The sequence below is a fragment of the Myxocyprinus asiaticus genome, chromosome 5 (genome assembly GCF_019703515.2).
Source record: "Myxocyprinus asiaticus isolate MX2 ecotype Aquarium Trade chromosome 5, UBuf_Myxa_2, whole genome shotgun sequence".
Taxonomy (NCBI): domain Eukaryota; kingdom Metazoa; phylum Chordata; class Actinopteri; order Cypriniformes; family Catostomidae; genus Myxocyprinus; species Myxocyprinus asiaticus.
Window position 1 is genome coordinate 12,483,329 of NC_059348.1, and position 22,635 is coordinate 12,505,963.

The 22,635-nt window shown below is 38.0% G+C and overlaps 1 protein-coding gene and 1 long non-coding RNA gene across 2 annotated transcripts; one reads left to right on the forward strand and one right to left on the reverse strand.

The window, feature by feature from the left end:
- Positions 1 to 10,705: 10,705 nt before the first annotated feature.
- On the reverse strand, positions 10,706 to 14,688 carry LOC127440976 (uncharacterized). The gene is made up of 3 exons (XR_007897258.1): positions 13,983 to 14,688; positions 11,653 to 11,790; positions 10,706 to 11,020 (listed from the first exon to the last, which is right to left on the reverse strand). It is a non-coding gene; the product is annotated as an uncharacterized LOC127440976 (long non-coding RNA).
- Positions 14,689 to 15,138: 450 nt separating this feature from the next.
- On the forward strand, positions 15,139 to 22,635 carry LOC127440959 (phosphatidylinositol 3-kinase regulatory subunit gamma-like). Its single transcript, XM_051698052.1, has 8 exons — positions 15,139 to 15,571; positions 16,725 to 16,812; positions 17,519 to 17,617; positions 17,714 to 17,894; positions 18,006 to 18,128; positions 18,676 to 18,797; positions 20,421 to 20,597; positions 21,231 to 22,635. The coding sequence occupies exons 1-8, from the start codon at positions 15,508 to 15,510 to the stop codon at positions 21,430 to 21,432; spliced, it is 1,056 nt and encodes a 351-aa protein (XP_051554012.1). The 5' UTR covers positions 15,139 to 15,507; the 3' UTR covers positions 21,433 to 22,635.

Genomic DNA, 22,635 nt, shown 5'->3' on the forward strand with positions numbered 1-22,635 from the left:
TTCTCTCTCTCCGGAGAGATGCTTGACCATGCCCCCACTGCCACAGTGGCCCTCCAAGTCGGTCGAGATTTTCGTTAGTGCTGCATAAATGTTCGCAATATCTTGACCTACATCCTGAGGTGCGCTGTCATTCCTAACTGGACCCCCACCATCTTGTTCTTGAGAGGCGTCAGACGTGTGTGACCGTGAATGCATTTTTAATGTCGCCACAGGCCAACGACTTTGAATTCTTCAACATCCTACACCCCCGACGCAGTTTAACAATCAATACTAAATCAGTTCTCACCAAGTAAATTTGATTGAAAGGATAATTGGATAAGTGTAGCAGAGAATGCCACTAGGCTGCTTCCATTTGCGTAGCATCACATGACTCCCCCGTCTTTAAAAGTTTATAAGTTATTGTTAAAAATCAGTTTGCCAATCGAGGGAATTAATGGGATTTTTACTTCTAGAACCAGACCGTTGCACCCTATTCCACTAAAATGTAAACTGTCCCTCCAGTAACCTTGGTGTTTTTAGTATATTTCTGGAAAAACAAATTTGTTATCGTAACCAAAATATTTGAACTGAGTCCGAACCAAATCAAGACCAAATTTCAGATTTCATCAAGCATCCCATCATCATTTAGAAAAGAACCAGAATTCAATTTAAACAAATTATTGACAGAGCAATATTTGCACCCCTTGAATCTTTCTGCTCAAGGAGTAGATTGAAATTGCAGCCTGGATTGTATTGTAATTCTCAAAATACACATATACTTCTACATGAGGGTTGATGTAAACAAAGTCAGTGTCTGATATAGGCTGCCAATGAAACATCTAAACATGTTGTCATGTGTATTTACAGAGGAGACTTTAACGCAAATAGTGGCATGCATTAACCAAGTGTTGACACTGTCCTAATACATCTCTAATATACTGACATTGATCTAGCATTACATTTTATAATATAATAGTTCTAAAATAATTTGCCATCTCTGATTCAATAAAAGTACTGTTATGATATAAAGTTTCTTCTGTTCACTCAAAAGGACAATGCTCTGTAGTCTGTAAACACATACAATTAATCAGACTTTGATTTCAATGCAGCTTTGAGGTTGTGAGTGTGTGCATGTGTATGTGAGGTATAGTGCTGATCAAATTAATTCTACTGTGGAAAAATGAAGCCCTCTTCTCTCAGCCCTATTTATACTCCAGTCTTTCATTATGGAGGGTAATAACTCCACCTCCTGTCACTGAGATATGGACATAGACACAAAACACAGGGATTTACCAGCTATCAACACACCCAGAGTGAAATCCAGAGTGTATTCATCCAACAGTATAACTTTGGCATATAAAAAAGTCCATGATACAAAGCCCTTTTATGCTGGTTGCAGAAATATATTGTCAATTGTTATCGTCTTACTTTGACTTTATATACGATTCAAACATATGATAAAAAAAAATAAAAAACACAACACGCACAAAAATTGCATGTTTTTCTCTAAAAGACTAGAAAGAAATGTTTTGTACTTGTGGGTCTTCTACTGAAATGCCTTCTTAATGCCTCAATTGAAGTGCTGTTTAACAAAATACATAAATGGTTCGGGGTTTGATTGTTGCACTAATGTTGGAATGTGGTCATTTATAATTTTGTTTTTGACACACAATCAATTTTTTCTAATATGTCAAAATGTCAAATGTTAATATGAGTGTACTATCTCTCTCCACGTGGAATGTGAATGGGTTGGGGCACCCCGTAAAAAGAAGGAAGGTTATTTCTTTTTTTTATTGAAAGAAATATGATATAGTGTTTCTTCAAGAAACGCATCTTTCCCCGCATGAGGCTGAAAAATTTGGGACGATATGGGGTGGGCATGTTTTCTTTAGTGCTGGCTCAAATAAGAGCAGGGGAGTCATTACACTGATAAGTAAACATTTACAGTTCAAATGTCTCAAACAGAGTAAGGATAAATTGGGAAGAGTCATTATTGTTTTAGCAGAAATTCAGGGGCAAAGGTTGATTTTGGCTAATATTTATGCACCTAACGCTGATGATCAGGGCTTTTTTATAGATCTTAAAGGGATGTTGCAAGCCACTGGCACCCCTCATGATATAATATTGGGAGGAGACTTTAATCTTTTGATGGACTCAGTCCTTGTGAAGCAAAAGTGTGTAAGCCCCCTAGAGCAACATTGACGCTTCACAGGATGTGTAAAAATCTTGGTCCGGGACTATACATTATTTTCATCAGTTCATAAGATTTATTCTAGAATATATTTTTTTTATTTATATCTAAGTCCCTTATTTCATCTGTTGTTGACTGCTCAATTGGAAACATCTTAGTCTCAGATCATGCCCTGGTGAGTTTAGAGGTGTTGCCACATATGGCAAGAAAAATAAATCATATAGTTGGCCTTTAATGTATTCCTTTTTGCAAAGTCCTGATTTCCAACAAATGTTAAAGGCTGAAATCAATGTTTATATGGAGACCAACTGGTCCTCAGTATCCTCTGTGGGCATGGTTTGGGAGGCACTTAAGTGGTTCTTAGTGGTCGGATCATACAGTATGCCTCAGTCATTAAAAAATGGAGTTGGAAGGGAATATTAAAAGTGCCGAGGAAGAGCTGAAGTGCCGAATGTCGTCTGATGGCCTCAGAGAATTGACCTGATTGAAATACAGATATAATACTATTTTGTCATGGAAGGTGGAGTTTTGGCTATTCTGGGCAAGACAGTCATATTTTGAGTCAGGGGACAAAGCAGGGAAGCTTTTGGCTAGATATATAAAGCAGAGAGAGTATTTTTCTACCATTCCCTCAATTAAATCTGCTGGTGGTGAAGTTTTTACCATAGCCATTGATATTAATAATGCATTTAAAGAAAAATTATCTTGATTCTGAGATAACCTTGGAGGAGCTTGGCAAGGTAATTAAGGTCTTGCCTACAGGCAAGGCTCCGAGGCCAGATGGCTTTGCCGCTGGGTTTTTTAGATCTTATGCCTCAGAAATGGCTCCAATTTTGCTAGAAGTTTATACGGAATCATTAAATAATAGAAAGCTTCCAGCAACCATGGCGCAAGCCTGGATCAGTCTGATTCTTAAAAAGGATAAAGATCCAAGTGAGTGTAAGATTTACCATCCAATTTCCCTGATCCAGCTAGACGTTAAAATATTGTCAAAAAGTTTGGCTAATCGATTAAGTTATGACATCTCTTATACATATAGATCAGGTGGGGTTTATTTGGGGCCACAGCTCTTCTGATAACATTAGGCGTTTCATCAATATCATGTGGTCAGCGGCGAATGATCAGACTCCGGTCACTGCCATCTTACTTGACCCTGAAAAGGCATTTGATATAGTAGAATGGGATTATCTTTTTAAGATTTTGGAAATGTACGGGTTTGGGAGTACATTTATTGGATGGATTAAGTTACTTTATAGACACCCGGTAGCAGCGGTACAAACAAATGGATTAATTTCAGATTATTTTACTCTGGATAGGGGCACCTGGCAGGGTTGCCCTCTTTCTCCATTATTGTTCTGTCTTGCCCTGGAACCATTAGCAGCCACAATAAGAAAGGAGGATGACTTTCCAGGGGTGATGGCGGGAGGTGTGGCGCATAAGCTTCTGCTTTACGGAGATGATATTTTATTATTCATTTCCAACCCTTCTAGATCTATGCCTTGCCTCCACAGAATTATTAATTCCTTTTCTAAGTTCTCGGGATACAGAGTTAATTGGTCTAAATTTGAAGCTTTGGCTCTGACAGCGTACTGCCCGATAATGGCTTTACAGCTGGGTGCCTTTCAGTGTATTCAAGTATTTGGGTATTTTATTCCCAGCAAATTTGTATGATTTAGTTAGAGTTAATTTTGACCCTTTAATAAAAAGGTTTTTGAGCGATGTGGGCAGGTGGGCTTCATTATCGATGATTGGGAAGGTTAATGTTATTAAAATAAATTGTATTCCAAAATTCAACTACCTGCTACATTCTCTCCCTATAGATGTCCCCCTCTCTTATTTCAAGCAATCTGATAGTGTAGCGAAGTCCTTCATTTGGAAAGGGAAATGTCCCAGATTAAATTTCAGTAAGCTGCATAGGCCGATTGACAAATGTGGGTTAGGCCTACCCAAGATTTTGTTTTATTATTATGCATTTGGTCTCAGACATTTGGCTTATTGGACGCTTCCTCCTGAGAGAGCCCCTCCCTGGTTTTGTATTGAACAGGAAGTTCTTGCCCCTATTTCGCCATTGCAAAGCCTTTCTATCAAACTAACCAGAGAAGTCAAATTACACCCCGTTATCTTGCATTTGCACATGGTATGGACAAAAGTGTCTGGAGTGTTTAATTCAGACATTTATTTAAATGTTGCCTCGAGCTTATGGCTGAACCCCAAATTATGTATTAATAAGTCCCCTTTCTGCTGGTCAGAGTGGATTGTGAGGGGGGTTACTACACTCCACTACACTGACCTATATGAGAGTGGAGTGTTGAGATCCATTGAAAATTTGGTTCAACATTTTGGGATTCCCAGATCTGAGTTCTTAAGATATTTACTGCTGCGCCACCTGCTCTACACTATTTTTGGGAGTAACATATAGCCCCCTAAAGTGGCAGATACTCTGGGAGTGGTGATTACTGCTTTTGGAAAAGGTCATGAGGCATCAGTGTATTACTCCCTGCTAATTCAGAGTCTGGGGGACGGAGCTTCAACTTCTCTCAAGAGATTATGGGAGAAAGATTTAAACTTGGTTTTGGAGGAGGGAGAGTGAGCTAGGATTCTAAAAAACGTCAAGTCTGCATCTAGAGATGCAAGGGTGCACCTTATGCAATTCAAGATTTTTCATAGATTATACTGGACCCCCTCTAGATTGTATAGGCTTGGTCTTAAAGACACACCCACCTGCTGGCGATGCCAATCAAAAGATGGAGACATAACCCATGTCTTTTGGGGGTGTGTTAAGATCCAGGAGTTTTGGTTAAAGGTTCAGAATTTTGTGTGTGATGTATTGGGCACTCGGGTTTCATTTTGCCCCAGACTCTGTATTTTGGGCCACGGGGCGGTCATCGATATTGAGAATAGACACATAAATAGTTGGGTCCTAACCAGTGTCATGATTGCCAGACAGATACTTTTAAGGGGATGGAGGTCGGCTGGAGCGCCCTCATTTCAGGAGTGGTGCTCAAAGATGGGGAGGGTGGCGGCCTTTGAAGAAGGGTCATTTAGAAGACTGGGGAAATTGAACTTGTTTGTGGAGAAATGAGCGGATGTAACACGATCCTTGTAACCGCCTGTAGCGGATATAACCCGATCCTTCCGACGGGTGAACATCCACAAAGCCGCAGGTCCAGACGACATTCCGGGCCGCATCATCAGAGCGTGCGCAAACCAACTGGCTGGTGTTTTTATGGACATTTTCAACCTTTCCCTCTATTTGTCTGTAGTCCCCACATGCTTTAAAACGTCCACCATTGTGCCTGTTCCAAAGCAATCCAAAATCACTTGCTTAAATGACTGGCAAATGCTTTGAGAGACTAATCAGAGATTACATCTGCTCTGTGCTGCCTCCATCACTAGACCCATTGCAGTTTGCTTACCGCAACAACCTGATGATGCCATTGCATCTACAATACACACTGCTCTCTCCCACCTGGAAGAAAAGAACACTTATGTGAGAATGTTATTTGTAGACTACAGCTCAGCATTCAACACCATAGTGCCCTCCAAGCTTGATGAGAAACTCCGAGCTCTGGGCTTAAACAGCTCGCTGTGCAGCTGGATCCGGGACTTCCTGTCAAGCAGACGCCAGGTGGTTAGCATGGGCGGCAACATCTCCTCATCACTGACCCTCATCACTGGAGCCCCGCAGGGCTGTGTTCTCAGCCCACTCCTGTATTACCTGTACGCACATGAATGTGTGGCAACACACAGCTCCAATGCCATCATTAAGTTTGCTGATGATACGACGGTGGTAGGTCTGATCACTGACAATGATGAAACAGCCTTTCAGAGAGGAGGTGCACACTCTGACACACTGGTGTCAGGAGAACAACCTCTCCCTCAACGTCAGTAAGACAAAGGAGCTTGTGGTGGACTTCAGGAGAAGAGATAGAGAACACAGTCCCATCACCATCAAAGGAGCACCAGTGGAGAGAGTCAGCAGCTTCAAGTTCCTGGGTGTCCACATCACTGAGGAACCCACATGGTCCATCCACACTGAAGCCGTTGTTAAGAAGGCTCATCAGCGCCTCTTCTTCCTGAGACAGCTGAGGAATTTTGGAATGAACCGCCACATCCTCACACGTTTCTACACCAGCACTGAAGAGAGCATCCTGACTGGCTGCATCACTGCCTGGTACGGCAATAGCATCGCCCACAACTGCAAAGCCCTGCAAAGGGAGGTGAGCTTCCCTCCCTCCTGGACATATATACTAGGCGGTGTGTGAAAAAAGCTCGGAGGATCATCAGAGACTCCAGCCACCCGAGCCATGGGCTGTTCTCACTGCTACCATCAGGCAGGCGGTATCGCAGCATCAGGATCCACACCAGCCGACTTCATGACAGTTTCTTCCTCGAAGCAATCAGACTTTTGAACTCTTGATCTCCCACGATCAAAATACATGAGCACTGCACTTTGTTACTCTTATATCTCACACCGGACTGTCATAAATTATATTATTATTATATTATATTCTCCCTTAACAACACACTGGCAACTTACTATCAACTGACAGCCTGAATATCAATACAGTACAATACAACCTACTGTACATTTTATATATACTATATATACTATTTTTATTGTATAATGTGTATTCTATATTGTGTGTATTGTATAATGTACATTGGATGTTATTATTTGTATATTGTGTTGTGTGTAATTATGTGTCTATTAGATTTTATATTGTGTTGTGTTAATCTGATGTTTATTGTAAATTGGTATATGTCTCATCACTGTCACGACTGCTATGTTGCTCAGAACTGCACCCAAGAATTTCACACACTATTGCGCTTGTGTATATGGTTGTATGACAATAAAAGTGATTTGATTTTGATTTGATGTGTGTGTGTATATATATATATATATATATATATATATATATATATATATATAAAATAGGTACTATTGTAATAGTCTTTAATAGTATTAAAATAGTCACTGATACAAAAAAATAACACATAATCAAATAAAAATGTCACATGGTTGCACATATATGCAACATAAATCTCAAAATATTATTTACATATTTTATCATATATACTGTGTATATATTACACACAACCACACACATATAGACATGTATATTTGAATTTTTTTTTTTACATTTTGTAATATTTACTTGTCCATGAAAGATTCCACATTATCATTCATGACACAATAAAAGACCAGTAGTCACTGATATAAAAATGGAAAAATATAAAACATCATAAAATAAAAAATGTCACATATTTGTACATAAATGCAAACATAGATATTGTTTAGTTTAAATTTTGTAATATTATATACTGTATATGATTATATATATATATATATATATATAGTATTATATACTGTATATATAGACTTGTTATGAAATGTTTATACATTTTAAGTAATGTTGCTTTGTTTGGATTTGCATCACGAACAGTGTTTGCAGTGTTTTGTATAAATGTACGAAAATACATTTTGCTACCTCTAAAACAACCGTACCAAGTAAAGATTTGCAGAATAAAATAAATTGAAAAAAATTACTCTCAGATGCAGGGCAGTAACCACATACAAATTGATGGGGACACATATCCCCTCTCAAATTTTAGAACAGTGGTTGATCACTGTGGGTTTTCAATGACTGATTCATAAACCTTTATATTTGGTACCCCCAGTTTTTTTTTTTTTTCAAAGTTTTAATTGATTCCATATAACATATAAAAAAACAAATATATAAAAAAAAAACTGAATATTTGGAAACACATTATATTATTTACAATAACCTTCCGAACATTAACCACCCCACCCCACCACTCAACACAAACAGATACCCCAGTGGTCAAATGCAATTGACAAAGACACACAAACAAACAATAAAACAGAAGAAAATATTTAGAAATACATTTTTAAAAAGTATATGTTCAAAAACAAAAAGGCTACAACATACACATTTAAAACAACACGTCTCCTTCCACTGTCCCTCCCCGAGAGCCCTCCAAAAAGGCCAAATAGCTGCCCCACATCCTGATGAACATATCCATGTTGCCTAGCCTTCTATATGACAACTCTTTCCAAGCTGCCACCCTGTCCATCTCCTCGCACCACTCACGAAACGAGGGGGCTCCAGCTGACTTCCATCCTCTAAGGATAACCTGTCTGCCCACCATAACACCGGCCAGGATCCAATTCTTCATGTACTTATCTCCTACATCAATGACCACCCCTGTCACCCAAAATACAGAGCCTGGGGCAAAAGGAGATCCGAGTACCCAATATGTCGGCCATAAAATTCTGGACCCTCACAAATTTGTAAGGCAAAATTACATAACATCAAATATTTTGTAAAACAAACCCCAGCCAATAGGCAGAATAAACACAAAGAACATGTAGACTCATTCATAGAACTGTCTCGAAGGTGTGTTCCTTCACAAAACAAATTCCAGCTGATATAAAGCCGTTCAGTTTCCTCGGTCAGACAAACTAATCTTCAGTGAGCCGACTGATGAGTGCAGCAGATGACATAATCATTCCAGTGTCCCATGAAAATACTCCACAAATCATACTCCAGCCAACAGGAGGCATAAGCACAAGGCACTGACAGATTCATCCATAACTGTCCCGAAGTAGTGTTATTTAACAAAACAAGCTCCAACCGCTAGGCGGAACCAGCACAAAAGGAAACGAAACATGCATCCCGGTTCCTCGAATAGTCAAGAGTCAATTCACTCGGAGTCCGCATAAAAGAATATCCCATGATTTACACAGTCCGCCAACTTTATAAAAGACATCCTTTGTGTGGGCATGTTGATATTTTGCGGTCATCCGTTCATTGTAAAAGTGATCTTCCGTCAATGCAAAAGTTTCTTTAAGGAAAAGCGTTAATCCAAAAAACAAAACAAACTCCAAGCCAACGCAAAAGGAAACAAAAATGGCGCCCAGCTTCCTCCGAAAGCCAGAGCATGTACATTGAGCCAATCCACTCACAAGAAAAACACCCAATGGTTACTCACACATTGTTTCAGTAAAAGACATTGCCTGATTGGGACATGTAAATACTTTGCTGCCGTCCTTGGTGTTAATTCACAGTCTGGCTGGAAACAACAGAGCAAAAGTGATCTTCCACTGATGTAAGAGTTTCTTGCATTCCTTAAACCGATCGCGTTTCTCTTTTGTCGAGTTTGCAAAGTCCGGGAACAAGAAAATATTGTAATTCTTCCAAGAAAGCTTTCCTTTGCTCCTCGCCAGGCACAACACGAGATCTTTATCGGATGATTTCAAAAATTTGGCCAGAATCGATCGGGGCCTTCCTCCCTCAGCAGATCTGTGAGCTTTGACTCTGTGAGCTCGCTCGATTTCCAGCTTGTGGCCTGTTATGTTGAGCAGACTCGGGAAAAGCTTGTCTAGGAATTTCACCATATCTCTGCCCTCCTCATGCTTAGGAATTCCCATAATTCTAATGTTATTTCTGCGGCTTCTATTCTCAAGATCTTTAAGCTTTTCAAGAACACGTTCCAAATCAACTTTAGTCGCGGGCGGATTAGCGGCTAATTCCCTCTCTGATGACTCCAAAAAATCTATTCGTTTTTCAACATCCATCACTCTTGTGACTAGCTCAGAGAAATTTTTTTTCCATCGCCATAATCGATCAACGTATTACAGCGAGATCCTCCAAGTCTGCAAGAACCTTCGTCAACATCACCGACATGTTGGACAGTTGACGCTGGATTCCTTCTCCCACCGCGCCATCCAAATTGAGTCCCCGGTCCACAGGCCTGTCTGGGCTTTCATCTTAAACTCGTAAGTGTCTTTCAATATCTCCAGAGCCCGAGGATTTTGACTGCTTTGCCATGTTTACCTCAAACAGTAAATGTGTAACTGGGTGTATCGAACTTCACCGGATTATATAATGAAAATAATTTTAAAAATGAGCAAAGTGTGCAGAGCTGTCTCTTACATGTCTGCCCTTCGCATGGCGTCACCGTACTCCTCTGGTTCCCCCAGTTTTGAATATTTGGTTACATCCTTGTTCATCTATCCCATCTACACTGCACTGCAAACCTCATACTTTCCCCAGCACCACAAACCACACATGTTACACATCATCCAGTAACTCAGCAGTGTTTTGAAACACTGATAAAACTTCAATGCTGCCAAAACAAGTTTGTCTGGAGTGTGTTCATAAATTTAGCTTCAGTGTCAGCGGCCAGAGCCACAGGTGTGTTTAGGATCCTTGAGCAATTATCAGTAGAGCGCAAGTCACATGCTTTTCTTACAAAAGACCCTTAAAAGACTCAACTTACGTCAGTATGAACCACAAACAAACAGAAGTCCTCCGTACAGGGATTTTTTTTTTTTTTTCTAGCATTGTTTTTATTGAATAGCATGTCCTTGTTTTCAGACTGCATGACCTATGATAGAGATGTCAAATACAACTGCAAATGCCATTTTCCATCTCAGATTGCAGTACTCAAGTTTTTAAGGGCAGGTGCAAATATAAGAAATGATATCTCGGTTCGTTGTGCAAATTGAAATGTCAAGGAGCAGCTTGACTTCTTGGCTGAGCAAAAATTTTATAAAATTTTCTATAAAAACAGTATTTGCTGTATTCTTGACTGTTAGCATTGTAACAGTTGAAGCAAATCTTAAAGCTCGTGTTATAATTATTATTATTTTTTATTTTTTTGTAAAATGTTTTAAATGAAGCATCACACTTCTCAATACAGTTATTGTGAAATTACAGTAAATCTATTGCAGATGAACTGAAGTCTGTCATAAAAAGTGGTACAGCTGGTTTTGGTTATGCTTGTTCTACAGGTTACTCCTGGTTTGTCAGATGGCATACACTGAAAAAAAGAGCAAAGAAATGATTATTACGTTCCAGGGAATCAAGTTTAAATTTGTTTAGTGCCAGAGACAAGTACACTTTCAGAAAAGGGAAAAAGTATTTGTCTTGATCATAATCCTCCTATATGCAGAGTCTACAGTGTATCATGTTACTACTTTATAGGGGCTAGTTGTCATGCTTTTCCCCCCAGAATATTTCTCTTGTAATGTTTTCTTTTGTTATATAATTGTTTAGGCACTATACTTGATACAAAAAGCTGACCTTTGACCATTAGAATAGAGCGCAACAGTGTCCGGCAACTTTTTTAGACACCATACTTCCGTAAGTATTTTTCCTATTCATTTTTTTTCCATAGCGATTTCATAAAAAACTTCACAAGAAAGTTCTAAGCCGTGAACTAAACCAACCAGCTCCGAAGCGAATCAGAACATTACAAATTTAGATTTGAAGCAAAAACAATTGACAAAATACAAAGGTACAAGATTGTGTACTTCTTTCATGAGGACATGAACTATAATCCCATTAAGCATTGTGAATGACATTCATTCTTAACAAGTAAAGAAATAATATTTAGGTTTATTGCAAAATATTCATATACAAAAGTAGATTGAGAGTGTAGGGAGACTAAACTGATTGCATCTTTCACAGTGCATCATGGGAGTGGGCGGTCGCTGCAGAGCTCTTTTGGTGTCTTTTGTTGACCGAATCTTCTCTGATTGGTGGATCTTTGTGGAGGATCATGGGTAGTGTAGTTCTTCACCAAGAATACTGCAATTAAACATGATTTTTTTTATTAAGCTGAAATAACGCAGACTGGTGGCTTCATCAGAAGCATATATCATCAATTAACAATTTCAAAGCTCACGATAAGTCTAAAGTTTAAAAGTTTAAAGTTTTTCTCCCCAGTTTGGAATGCCCATTCCCAGTGCACTCTAAGTCCTTGTGCTGGTGTAGTGCTTCAATCCAGGTGGTGGAGGACAAATCTCAGTTGCTTCCACATCTGAGACCGTCAATCCATGCATCTTATCACGTGGCTTGTTGAGCGCGTTACCGCGGAGACATAGCGCGAGTGGAGGCTTCACGCTATTCTCTGCGGCATCCACACACAACTCACCACACACCCCGCCAAGAGCGAGAACCACATTATAGTGACCACGAGGAGGTTGCCCCTTGTGACTCTACCCTCCCTAGGGACCGGGCCAATTTGGTGGCTTAGGAAGCCTGACTGGAGTCACTCAGCACACCGTGGATTTGAACTTGCAATTCCAGGGGTGGTAGTCAGTGTCTTTACTTGCTGAGCTACCCAGGCCCCCTTAAAGTTATTGTTAAATACCATTTTGCCTATGGAGAATTATGAAAGTGATTTTTACTTTCAGAAGCAGACTGTTGCTTCATTGTACTTAAGAACTATTACAAAAATATGATGCTCTTGGAAAAAATTTTGTATTTGAATGTGTTACATACTGTAATTTAAGACTGTTTTGAACTAGATGTTTGAAACCAACATAATAAACCACTGTTAGAGAAAACAGGCATTTGTGTAACTCGACTTTTGCCTCAAAATCTTACAAAGTTGCTGAGATTTAGCCCTTGTGACAACTTGCCCCTGTCTCCTCTATGGATGTGTGTGTGTGTGTGTGTGTGTGTGTGTGTGTGTGTGTGTGTGTGTGTGTGTATGATTAAATAGTCAAAACAAAATCTGCTTAGAGCAAAGGTTACCTGTGGCCGCTTCTGAAAACCACACTTGACCAATGCAATGCAGTTGAGTAAGAGTCAGTCTCTGACTTTAATCAAGGGTCTATGAAGACATTGAGGCACATTATGATGATTCATATGCTCTAATCTTCATTTGTTTTTCTAACAGAGACAAGAGGTAAATGGAGCAATGAGGCCAGAAACACAATGGCCATGGCTCTGTATACGCAAGTCCTGATCTTGGCATAGTTTTTCTAAACATCACTTGAGCTTATGGAAAAGTGCATGGCAAAACAAACATTTTACATGATATTTTGTTCCATTTAAAGTGCGTGGTTTGTGTTATAGATCTTGAGATTTCACAATTTGTACCGAAAAGGAAATGTCTATTGACACACTGGCATATTTTGGAAAAAGCAATGCAATATGGCACACATGAGAAAGTGCTGGGAAATTATGTTAGTTTCAGTCAGGATGTATTTTAATTTGTGGTTACAGTAATAAAAGTATACCAACAAATAGGCCTATCTACTATATCTAAAGTATCTCAATATGTAAAAGTGCTGAAAATGGGAAATTTGGACATAATTTTCTAAACATATAAATGTCTTCACTCAAACTTACAGTATCAAACATCACATCAGACATATCATCAACACATATCATGATAAGCAGCTTTCACGATGGCTTGATGAGCAAATAGGTGAAATGTGGGAAAGTTTTTAAGTCGGCTGGCCATCTGGTTTTCATTAAAGGTATCGCAACTGGTGCTTAGTGATTCATCTGTTTAATTCTTTCCCTCTTCACTTCACTTTTATTGTCACACAATCATATACACAAGTGCAATAGTGGTTGAAAGTCTTGGGTGCCTCTATATGCATTCAGATTTTGTTTTATAGAGTTTATTGTTTCTCCCCAAAGACTGACACTTGTATTTGTTTTGTAAAAGTAATATTGTTCAATGTTTGTAGATATGTCATGTAAATGAATATTGCTCCCATGCATTGTCCTTATTTAAAAAGACATTCACACAAAATAGACACATACAGTAGATCTTGAAAATAACCTATTTGATTCATTTTTATATATTATTTTATTTATTCTTGCAAGGGGCTGGTAGAACAGCACATATCTTTTTACAAGACAGTTATACATTTTTTCCAGCCAATTTTTTTTTCTCATTATATTATATAGCTAAAGATATTGCTAAATGAATTAAAGGGATATTTCACCCAAAAATGAATATTCTCTCATCATTTACTCACCCTCATGCCATCCCAGATGTGTATGACTTTCTTTCTTCTGCTGAACACAAATTAAGATTTTTAGAAGAATATTTCAGCTCTGTAGGTCCATACAATGCAAGTGAATGGTGAGTAGACATTTCAAGCTCCAAAATTCACATAAAGGCATCATAAAAGTAATCCATAAGGCTCCAGTGGTTTAATCCATATCTTCAGAAGTGACATGATAAGTGTGGGTGAGAAACATCAATATTTAAGTCCATTTTTACTACAAATTCTCCCCCCTGCCCAGCTGGTGGCGATAAGCATGAAGAATGTGAACTGCCAAAAACAAAAGAAAAACTCTTAGGGGGGCTGTTTGAAAGTGGGGATTTATAGTAAAAAAGGACTTAAATATTGATCTGCTTCTCACCCACACCTATCATATCAATTCTGAAGACATGGATTAAACCATGAAAAAAAATAATAATAAAAATAAGCAGCTGGACAGGTCTGTGGTATCAACTAAGCTAATAAAAATCCTCATGTTATCAGGGTTGCCTAAAACCAAAGAGGAAACACACATGCCACACTGTCATAAACTCTTTCCCTTCATAGTAAACAAAGAATTGGTAAAGTATGCTGCTTTGCAAGCCCGTCCGAACCGAAGTTTGAACATTATTACAGAGTAAAACTTTCACTCTGTCAGATGGCAGGCAATGCCAACAGTACACAATGTTCCCTTCACTGAAAGAACACCCCCTATTTGCAGCTGGCATGAAATGCACCATGACCTTTTAATAAGTTTGAAGTGGTTCAAAAGCTTCATGACATTTTTCTTAAATATCATGACAAATTACAGTCAATGAGCGTTGAAAACACAAATTGGACTCGAAACTAACAATTTGTTAAAGAATTGTAGCAATAGTAGCACAATGCGATCAGCTTGCAGGACAAGAAACGGGCCATACCATGATTTCAGGAAGAAAGGGTGACGAATTCTTACATTATTAACACCCCAATGCCTTTAAATATGTACATATGATTAATAAACAACTTTGAAATATTCTGTAACATTACAATCTGATGTGTACAAACGAAAAACAGTAATATCAATTAGATAATAATACAATTAACGGATTTCCTGTCGAGAAGTTGTCCCCTGAAAATGGATGGTTTCGTCCAGAGACACTTGCGACGGGCCGAACCTTATAAGAGTTTGGTACATTCTCAACACTGTTCAGATGGAGAATTCGACCAATACTGACCGAATTTAGCATGCGGAACTTTTGACAAGCGATCATGCGTGTTCTTCTAACACATGATTATTAGTTTTACTGATGAGCTTTCATTTTTATTGACTGTCTGCCAAATTGTTACGACTGGACACTTGGATTAAGACGAGATCTAAGGAGTTTTTCTGGGTTTTAAACGTCCTACCGATGTTTTCTGCGTTGGCGTCGATCAAATTCGTCGGACATTCGTTTATTTTTATCTTAGGTTTCGATTTACAATATTTAAAAGGTCGTAATTTACTTCTGCAACACGATCCATTGTTGTAGAAAGGATGTCATCGTCTGCGGAACGGGTTTCCTACATCGAAATGAGTCGAGCCAGCACGACTGGCACAGGTAACAAACTTTATTTATTTAAACTTGAATTTTTATGCATTTACAATGAGTGTGTATTCAGTTTAAGTGGCTCCGTCTTTGTTCTGGTTCAAACACACTCTTATGCTATACGATAAAAACCTTTAAACTAGGGAACAATGCCATTACATTAATGTTTAGATATGGAAACATTTGTAAAAATGAGTTGACTCAGTCTTGAGTTTTTCATTCGTTAACTTCTGCATGTCTCAACATGTCATCGTTGAGTTCATTGAGGTCACCAGTGCGGGAATACCGGGCCACGAATTTACCAAACCTACTACAGCGAATCCCTAGCTCATGAATATTAAATAGACAATTGTGACGTTGCCTGGTAACAGACTTTGAGCGTCCAGTCACGTAGTTTGATTAATAATCATGAGCCGATCAATGTCTTTCTTTCAGCCAATTAGTAAGGACTGGTCGGTCTACGTCACGTTACATTGTTAATATTCATGAGCTGCGGCTCTCCATAGTAGGATTCGTAATTTGCAAGCGGGAACACCGGGGGAAATCCTGAGCGCTGTCCACAGCTGTCACATAGCTCCAAGTCTAGACAGACCCGAGCTGTCTTTATAGAAACATATCATGTTAAGCAGTATTAATGATGGTTTGATGAGAGAACTGTGGGGACTTCAGGTTTCTCTGTGTGTGTTCTGGCCATCTGCTTTACATTGAAGCAATCATGACTGGTGCTGGTTTCCCTCTACATTTACATTTAGATATTTGTCCCATTAGATCTGTTGTATGGTATTGTTGAGTTTGTGCCCATGAATGCCAATTCTACAAGGGACCACTTGTGCTTGATTTTATTATGAAAGTGTTTTCAGATTATGAAATACATTTACAATGTAAACTGACATTGAGCCCATTAAAAATAATGGTTAAGCTTCTTCATTATTCAGAAAGACATTTTCACAAAAGGGACAGATTGTCTTGTGTTCTTTTATCTATTTTGTGTTTATTTTTCAAATACAAGTAAATATCGATGCCTATTAAAACCTGAAAAAATGGCAACTACTTTAATGTTTTTTTTTTTTTTTTTTTACATTTGCTTTCATTTATTGTCTTTACTTATTTTCAATATCTTCTAACTTTTTTATTTTTTATTTATTATTATTTTTTTTTTTATTAGACATCAATAATGATGACGATCTACTGGTAGAGATGGAGCCGAACACTTTATTACAGGAGGCTGAGTGGTACTGGGGCGACGTATCAAGGTGAGAAAAACATTTAAAAGTTATATTTTACATTTAAATAAAAATAAAATAATGCACAACCAAAGTCTCAGCCATATTAGTTAGGCCATTGGCAAATAAGGTTGTCCAAGGTGTTAAAAATAAGAAATCTTTTAAAAATATAGTTTAAAAGAATGATCAATTCCTTACAAATTTTATCTTTGTGTCCAATTTGGTTTCATACATTTTTGAGAAACCTTTATAGCATTTAAAAAAAAAAAAAAAAAAGTAAATGTATTTAATGAAATGTCATGTGGTGAAACCAAGTAAAAAAAGTAGCAAAATACTTTCCATGCACACTTAATCAGTAGTTTCAAGGTATAAAATATATTTATTTATTTATAAGAATTTCAGCTTTTAATGAGTCGCTGAACCGTAATATCACATGGCATTTTTTATTTTAAGCCCCAGAAGAAAAATATCAAAATTCAGAATAAATAAAATAAACTCAGAAATTGAAAATATATGCTCATCGTAGAAGAGGTGTATTCAAGTAATTGTATTGTGTGAATTTTTTTTATTTATTATTATTTATTTTTAAAAAAAGTTTTATGTATTTATGAATCATTTAATAGATCTGGGCAAAAACATTAGCATCACGTCATTGACCCAATTACATTTTAGGATTATGTTACTGTTTTCACTCTAAATTTGTTTTGTAAAACTCCATGGTGTGTCTGTCCATCAGGGAGGAGGTGAATGAAATACTCCACGGGATGCCTGATGGTGCTTTCCTGGTCCGAAATGCCTCCAGCAAGGTGCAGGGAAACTATACATTAACAGTTAGGTAAGGACTACATGTTTTAGGATTCAAATCTTATTGAAACCCAAACAGCGATGTGTATTAACGAGAAATACCAACTAATCATTGAAATCCTCATAGGAAAAATGGCACAAACAAACTCATTAGGATCCATCACCGAGATGGGAAGTTCGGATTCTCGGAGCCTCTGACCTTCGGCTCAGTGCCAGAGTTGATATCGTACTACAGGCACAGGAGCTTAGCCCAATATAACACTGCCCTGGATGTCACACTGGCTTATCCCGTGTCCCACCGTAGCCCGGTTGGTATCTCCTCAGTCATTTTCATTGTGAATTGTGGAATCTCAGTGAAAAGGCACACTTTTTTTTAAACATTTTGAACATTGTTAGTCATTAAACTTTGTGATTTTCAGGATCTGCTGGTGAAGGATGAGTATTTGGGTGCATCCAGAGAGAAACTTCAAGAATATCTAAGTCTTTTTCAAAAGGAAACAGATTATGACCAGCTGTATGATGCTTACACCACAATATTACAGGTAAATCATGAAAAAAGGATCAAATATAGCTAACTTAGATAATAACCAAGCCCAGATGGAATCTGCAGACTTTTTTTTATTTTTTTTTAACAAAATTAAGCAGAAGGGATTTAAACATGGTAAAATGTGTTAAGCAAAGCTTGGAGTACCTTGGACATCATTTACTCACCCTCATGCTATCCCAGATGTGTATGAATTTTTAAGATTGTAAGATGTAAGATTTTTAGAAGAATATTTAAGCTCTGAAGGTCCATACAATGCAAGTGAATGGTGACCAAAACTCAGAAGGTCCAAAAATTACATAAAGGCAACATAAAAGTAATCCATATGACTCCAGTATCTTCTGAAGTGATGTGATAGGTGTGGGTGAGAAAAGTCCTTTTTTTATACCAATCTCCACTGTGCTTTTTGGACCTTCAAAGTTCCAGCCACCATTCACTTGCATTGCATGGACCTACAGAGCTGAAATATTCTTCTTAACATCTTGTTACACTAATCCACTAAAGCAATGTTTTGCTTTTCTAAAAATGTCCCTTTTACTTTACAGGAAATCCAAAAGAGAAGAGCTATTGAGGCTGTTAATATGACAGAGATTTCCAAAGAACAGTGTCATTCACAAGAGAACGCATGTAAGGACTTTGAAGAGAGAATCCACAGTGACCTGAATGAGTAAGTGCACATATGATTTGCTACATGCCACACTTGTAATTCCAGCAGTATTTGAATGAGCACTAGTATTTCTCAATTAATTAAATTAGATAAGAACATTGTGTCTGTTTGAAAGCATAAGCATAATCAGTCGTATAACTGTATTGAATTAGCATAGCAGATTTTTTGATTTTCTGAAGATAAAGTGAGTGATGCTTGCCAGTGCAAAACTCACAACTACAATGCTAGGCTGTTTTATCATCACGTGTCTAATTAAGTGAATTCATATACTTTAATCACATGAAAATATGTTTTAATTAGTATAAAAGATCTTGTTAGGGTGCTTGGGTGGTCTGAGTAGTTGCAAGGTGTTTGCTTACTGGTTCAAGTCTAAAGAGGCCACCACCAAGTGTCTGTGATATACGGTTTCAGGTCACTCCTTCCATGATAATCTATGGGATTTTTTTTCCCCCCACCTGTTTTATAATCCACGAGTTGCAAATCTTGGTCGCACAAACCAAGTTATGCCACCAAGCACCACTTATGATTGTATGAAGCCAATTTTTGTTATATTTCTACTAGAGCTGTGAATGGATTACATTTTTTTAAATGAAATAATCATACAGTTTTCTGTGATTAATCACGATTAGCCATTGTACATAGTACATAAAACAAACATTAAAATATAATCAGAAATATATTTACTTGATATGTTGTCTCAAAGAGCTTGCAAGAAATTGGTTCGTCATTTATTTGAATATTTATAAATGATTTATATTTATAAATGTATACGTTCCATAAAATCAGTGGATATGCTGTAATTAAAAGTTGGGCAAAATCTTTTGCCGTTTTCCGTTGGACTTTTTTAATAATAGGATCAAATTACAGTTTCAGTTTATTTCAGGCAATTTAAGATTACATTGCCAATGCATTATTAGACACTATCTTCATTCTCCATACAGCAAATCCGTTCCGGTGTTTATTTAGCCCGGGACATGCATCACGCATAATTAATGAGCGTACACTGCTCCACTTTAGTGCAGTTTCAGGAAGTAAAAACAAATACTGCATTAATTGCATTCATTCATTCATAGAAATGACAGATATTAACATGTTAAATTTCCCAGCTCAAATTTATGCAAATGATCTACCATTCACTGCTTTGTTGGGTTTACTTCTATACATTTTTATTAATTATTTTTTAACATTTAATAAGCTATAATCAATGGCAAATAAAGTAAATTGGATGCTCCTCAAAATAATGGCAATTTCTTTTAACATCTTTTCAATTTTTATTAGTCAAAGGCAGTAAGCGTGGATTTGCCTGACTGCTTTGTCTGATGCAATAGCACTGTAAGGTCTGTAGAGACAAAGGGACAATTGCTGGTCATGTGAATGGGTGCTTAGAAGAACGGCTGAGAAGCTGCACCTAGAACTGCTCTAAACGGCCACATTATGATTCTGTCGTGCAATATCATAGAAAAGATACCTCTTTAGGTACAATATGTCAAACATACTGTAGACTTTAATGAACAGATGATATTTACTTACCAGAACAACAGTTGTTTGTGCTGAGATGAAATGTCACCAGAACCAATGAGTTTTTCAGAGCATTTCGCTCATTATGAACGTTTGTTTTCTCAGCTGTCCCTGCAAGGTGAAAGAGGGGCGAGATAGAAGTGTGGAGCTTCTTGAGGAAGCCAGCTGGTTTGTGGGAGATCTTGGTCGTAGTCAAGCAGAGGAGCTGCTCCATGGAAAACCATCCGGAGCATTCCTCATCCGCAACAGCAGCACAAAAGATTGCTATGCCTGCTCTGTAATGTAAGTCAGTCAGTGTTTCGTAACTTAATCATAATGGTTGAAATGCAAGTTATTCCTGTTTTTCATAAACTGCTCAGTTTGTTTTCCAGCATAGGAAAATGTCTGTTGCATAACTTAATTTTAGTCATGACAGCTCTCGGAAAGGTTTAGCATGCTAATGTGGGTATGACATATTGACAGGATATTGGTCTTGGTGGACTAGATCTGCTACACTGGTGCTGCTGCTGCAGTGCAAGAACGGAGACTTGTTACTGCTTGAAAATTCACATACTGTACATACTGAATGAGCATGTGGACATGCTGATTCTGCAGCTCAATTAGACCAAACGCAAGAAATGCTGCATCGAGCATGTAGGACATGCTGCTGCACAGTTAGACAGTACAAACAATTCATATGTAGCAGATCTAGACAAGTGGTGCTGGGGTGGAGGTGGGTTTCAGAGAAAAACTGCAGTGAAACAAGCTTATTTGCAAAACTTTAAATGTTAGACAAAGAGAGATACACAAGTTGATTGGCTACCTGATTACACAAAGGGCCGATTGCGAGCCCATTGGCCTAACATGTCACATTTTTATTTATTTTTATTGTTTTGTGCAAAAATGCCCTAATCTTGTTCATCTCTTTATCCAAAGGGTCGGCAACCAGGTGAGGCACTGTGTAATCCGCCATACCGAGCGCGGCTATGGTTTCGTTGAACCGTTCGATCTCCACAAGTCTTTGAAGGAGCTAGTTATGCACTACCATCACACCTCCTTGGCACAACACAACCAGGCCCTGGACGTTCGGCTTGCGTATCCAGTCCACATGTCCGTTGCTCCTGCCGTTCACAGCTGAGTCCTCTTGCCTCGCCTGCAACTGGCATCTTGATTAAGTGCACTAAGGCTGAACTAGATTACGCCATAGTTGGCGTGTTCCTATGCTTTACAATGTGTACATTGTGCAAAGGGTGGAACCAACTGTCAAGGCTGTTGAATATTGCACTTTTCTAAGGAGACAGCATTCCTCATGGTCATAATAATACTCCAGTACATGAAGTATTTGATGAGCCCATTGCACACCTGTTTGCGAACATTAACAATATTAACAACAGGACTTGTGTTTTGTTAAACAATGATCCAGCGACCCATTGTAAACGACTTGTAAAGCGACTCTCTCCTGCCCACTGATAGCCGGTGTGTGGTGAGCATATTGTTGCACTATGGCTGCTGTCACAACATCAGGTGGATGTTGCACACTGGTGGTGGTTGAGGAGAGTCCCCTGTTCTCGATGTAAAGTGCTTTGAGTGTAGTGTCAGAAAAGCGCTACATAAGTGTAATGTTCATTAATTCATTCAGATTGATTTTTTTTTTGTAAAGGGGTTGTTTTTGTGGGGAGGAATGTAATATTATATAATATTTTTTACTTGGGATTCATTCATCAGTAAAAACTTTTTGTTTTATTATGTGAATGTAGCACAGTGAGGTGCGTTTATTGGTTAATTGTTTCATTTTGGTTACAGGCAGTTCAGATGAGGTTTGTTTGCCATAATGAAAGATAGTTCATGTTTTACATGCCCAAATAAGGATTTTTAAGTGGTTGACACAAGTTATATTTGTTCCAAAGAAATCTGAAATGTTACTATTTTTTTTTTTACATTTTAAATGCAGCTTGAAATAAGAAAACTTGAATATTGTCTGAACAGTACAGTATGTTTCTCATCTTTTTAAAGAGTAACAGAAAAGTATTGTATTGAATTTTTTGAATTTGAGTTTGTGGCATACTTCTGTTTAATATTTTTACTATGCTTTTTAGTAAATCCAAGGCAGTTTAAATGTCTTATGGGCTGAACAGCCCAGGTGCTTCTTAGATTTCATGAATGCATTGGTTATGGTGACTGACAAGATGCCAAATCGCTCATCCCTAAAAATGAGCAACTTTCTTTAAAATATTTTTATTTTGCATTTCTCAGCAGCAGACCGCATATGTTTTGATATGATGTTTTATCTTGCATGCTTCTTTAAAAAAATAAATAAAAAATGTATGCGAATAAATTCAGA

Excerpts from the sequence above, each read along its gene's own strand:
- LOC127440959 (XM_051698052.1), top strand. The coding sequence starts at position 15,508 with ATGTCATCGTCTGCGGAACGGGTTTCCTACATCGAAATGAGTCGAGCC. Across the intron at positions 17,618-17,713 it reads AACTATACATTAACAGTTAG|GAAAAATGGCACAAACAAAC; the intron begins GTAAGGACTACA and ends AAATCCTCATAG. Across the intron at positions 18,129-18,675 it reads CTTACACCACAATATTACAG|GAAATCCAAAAGAGAAGAGC; the intron begins GTAAATCATGAA and ends TTTACTTTACAG.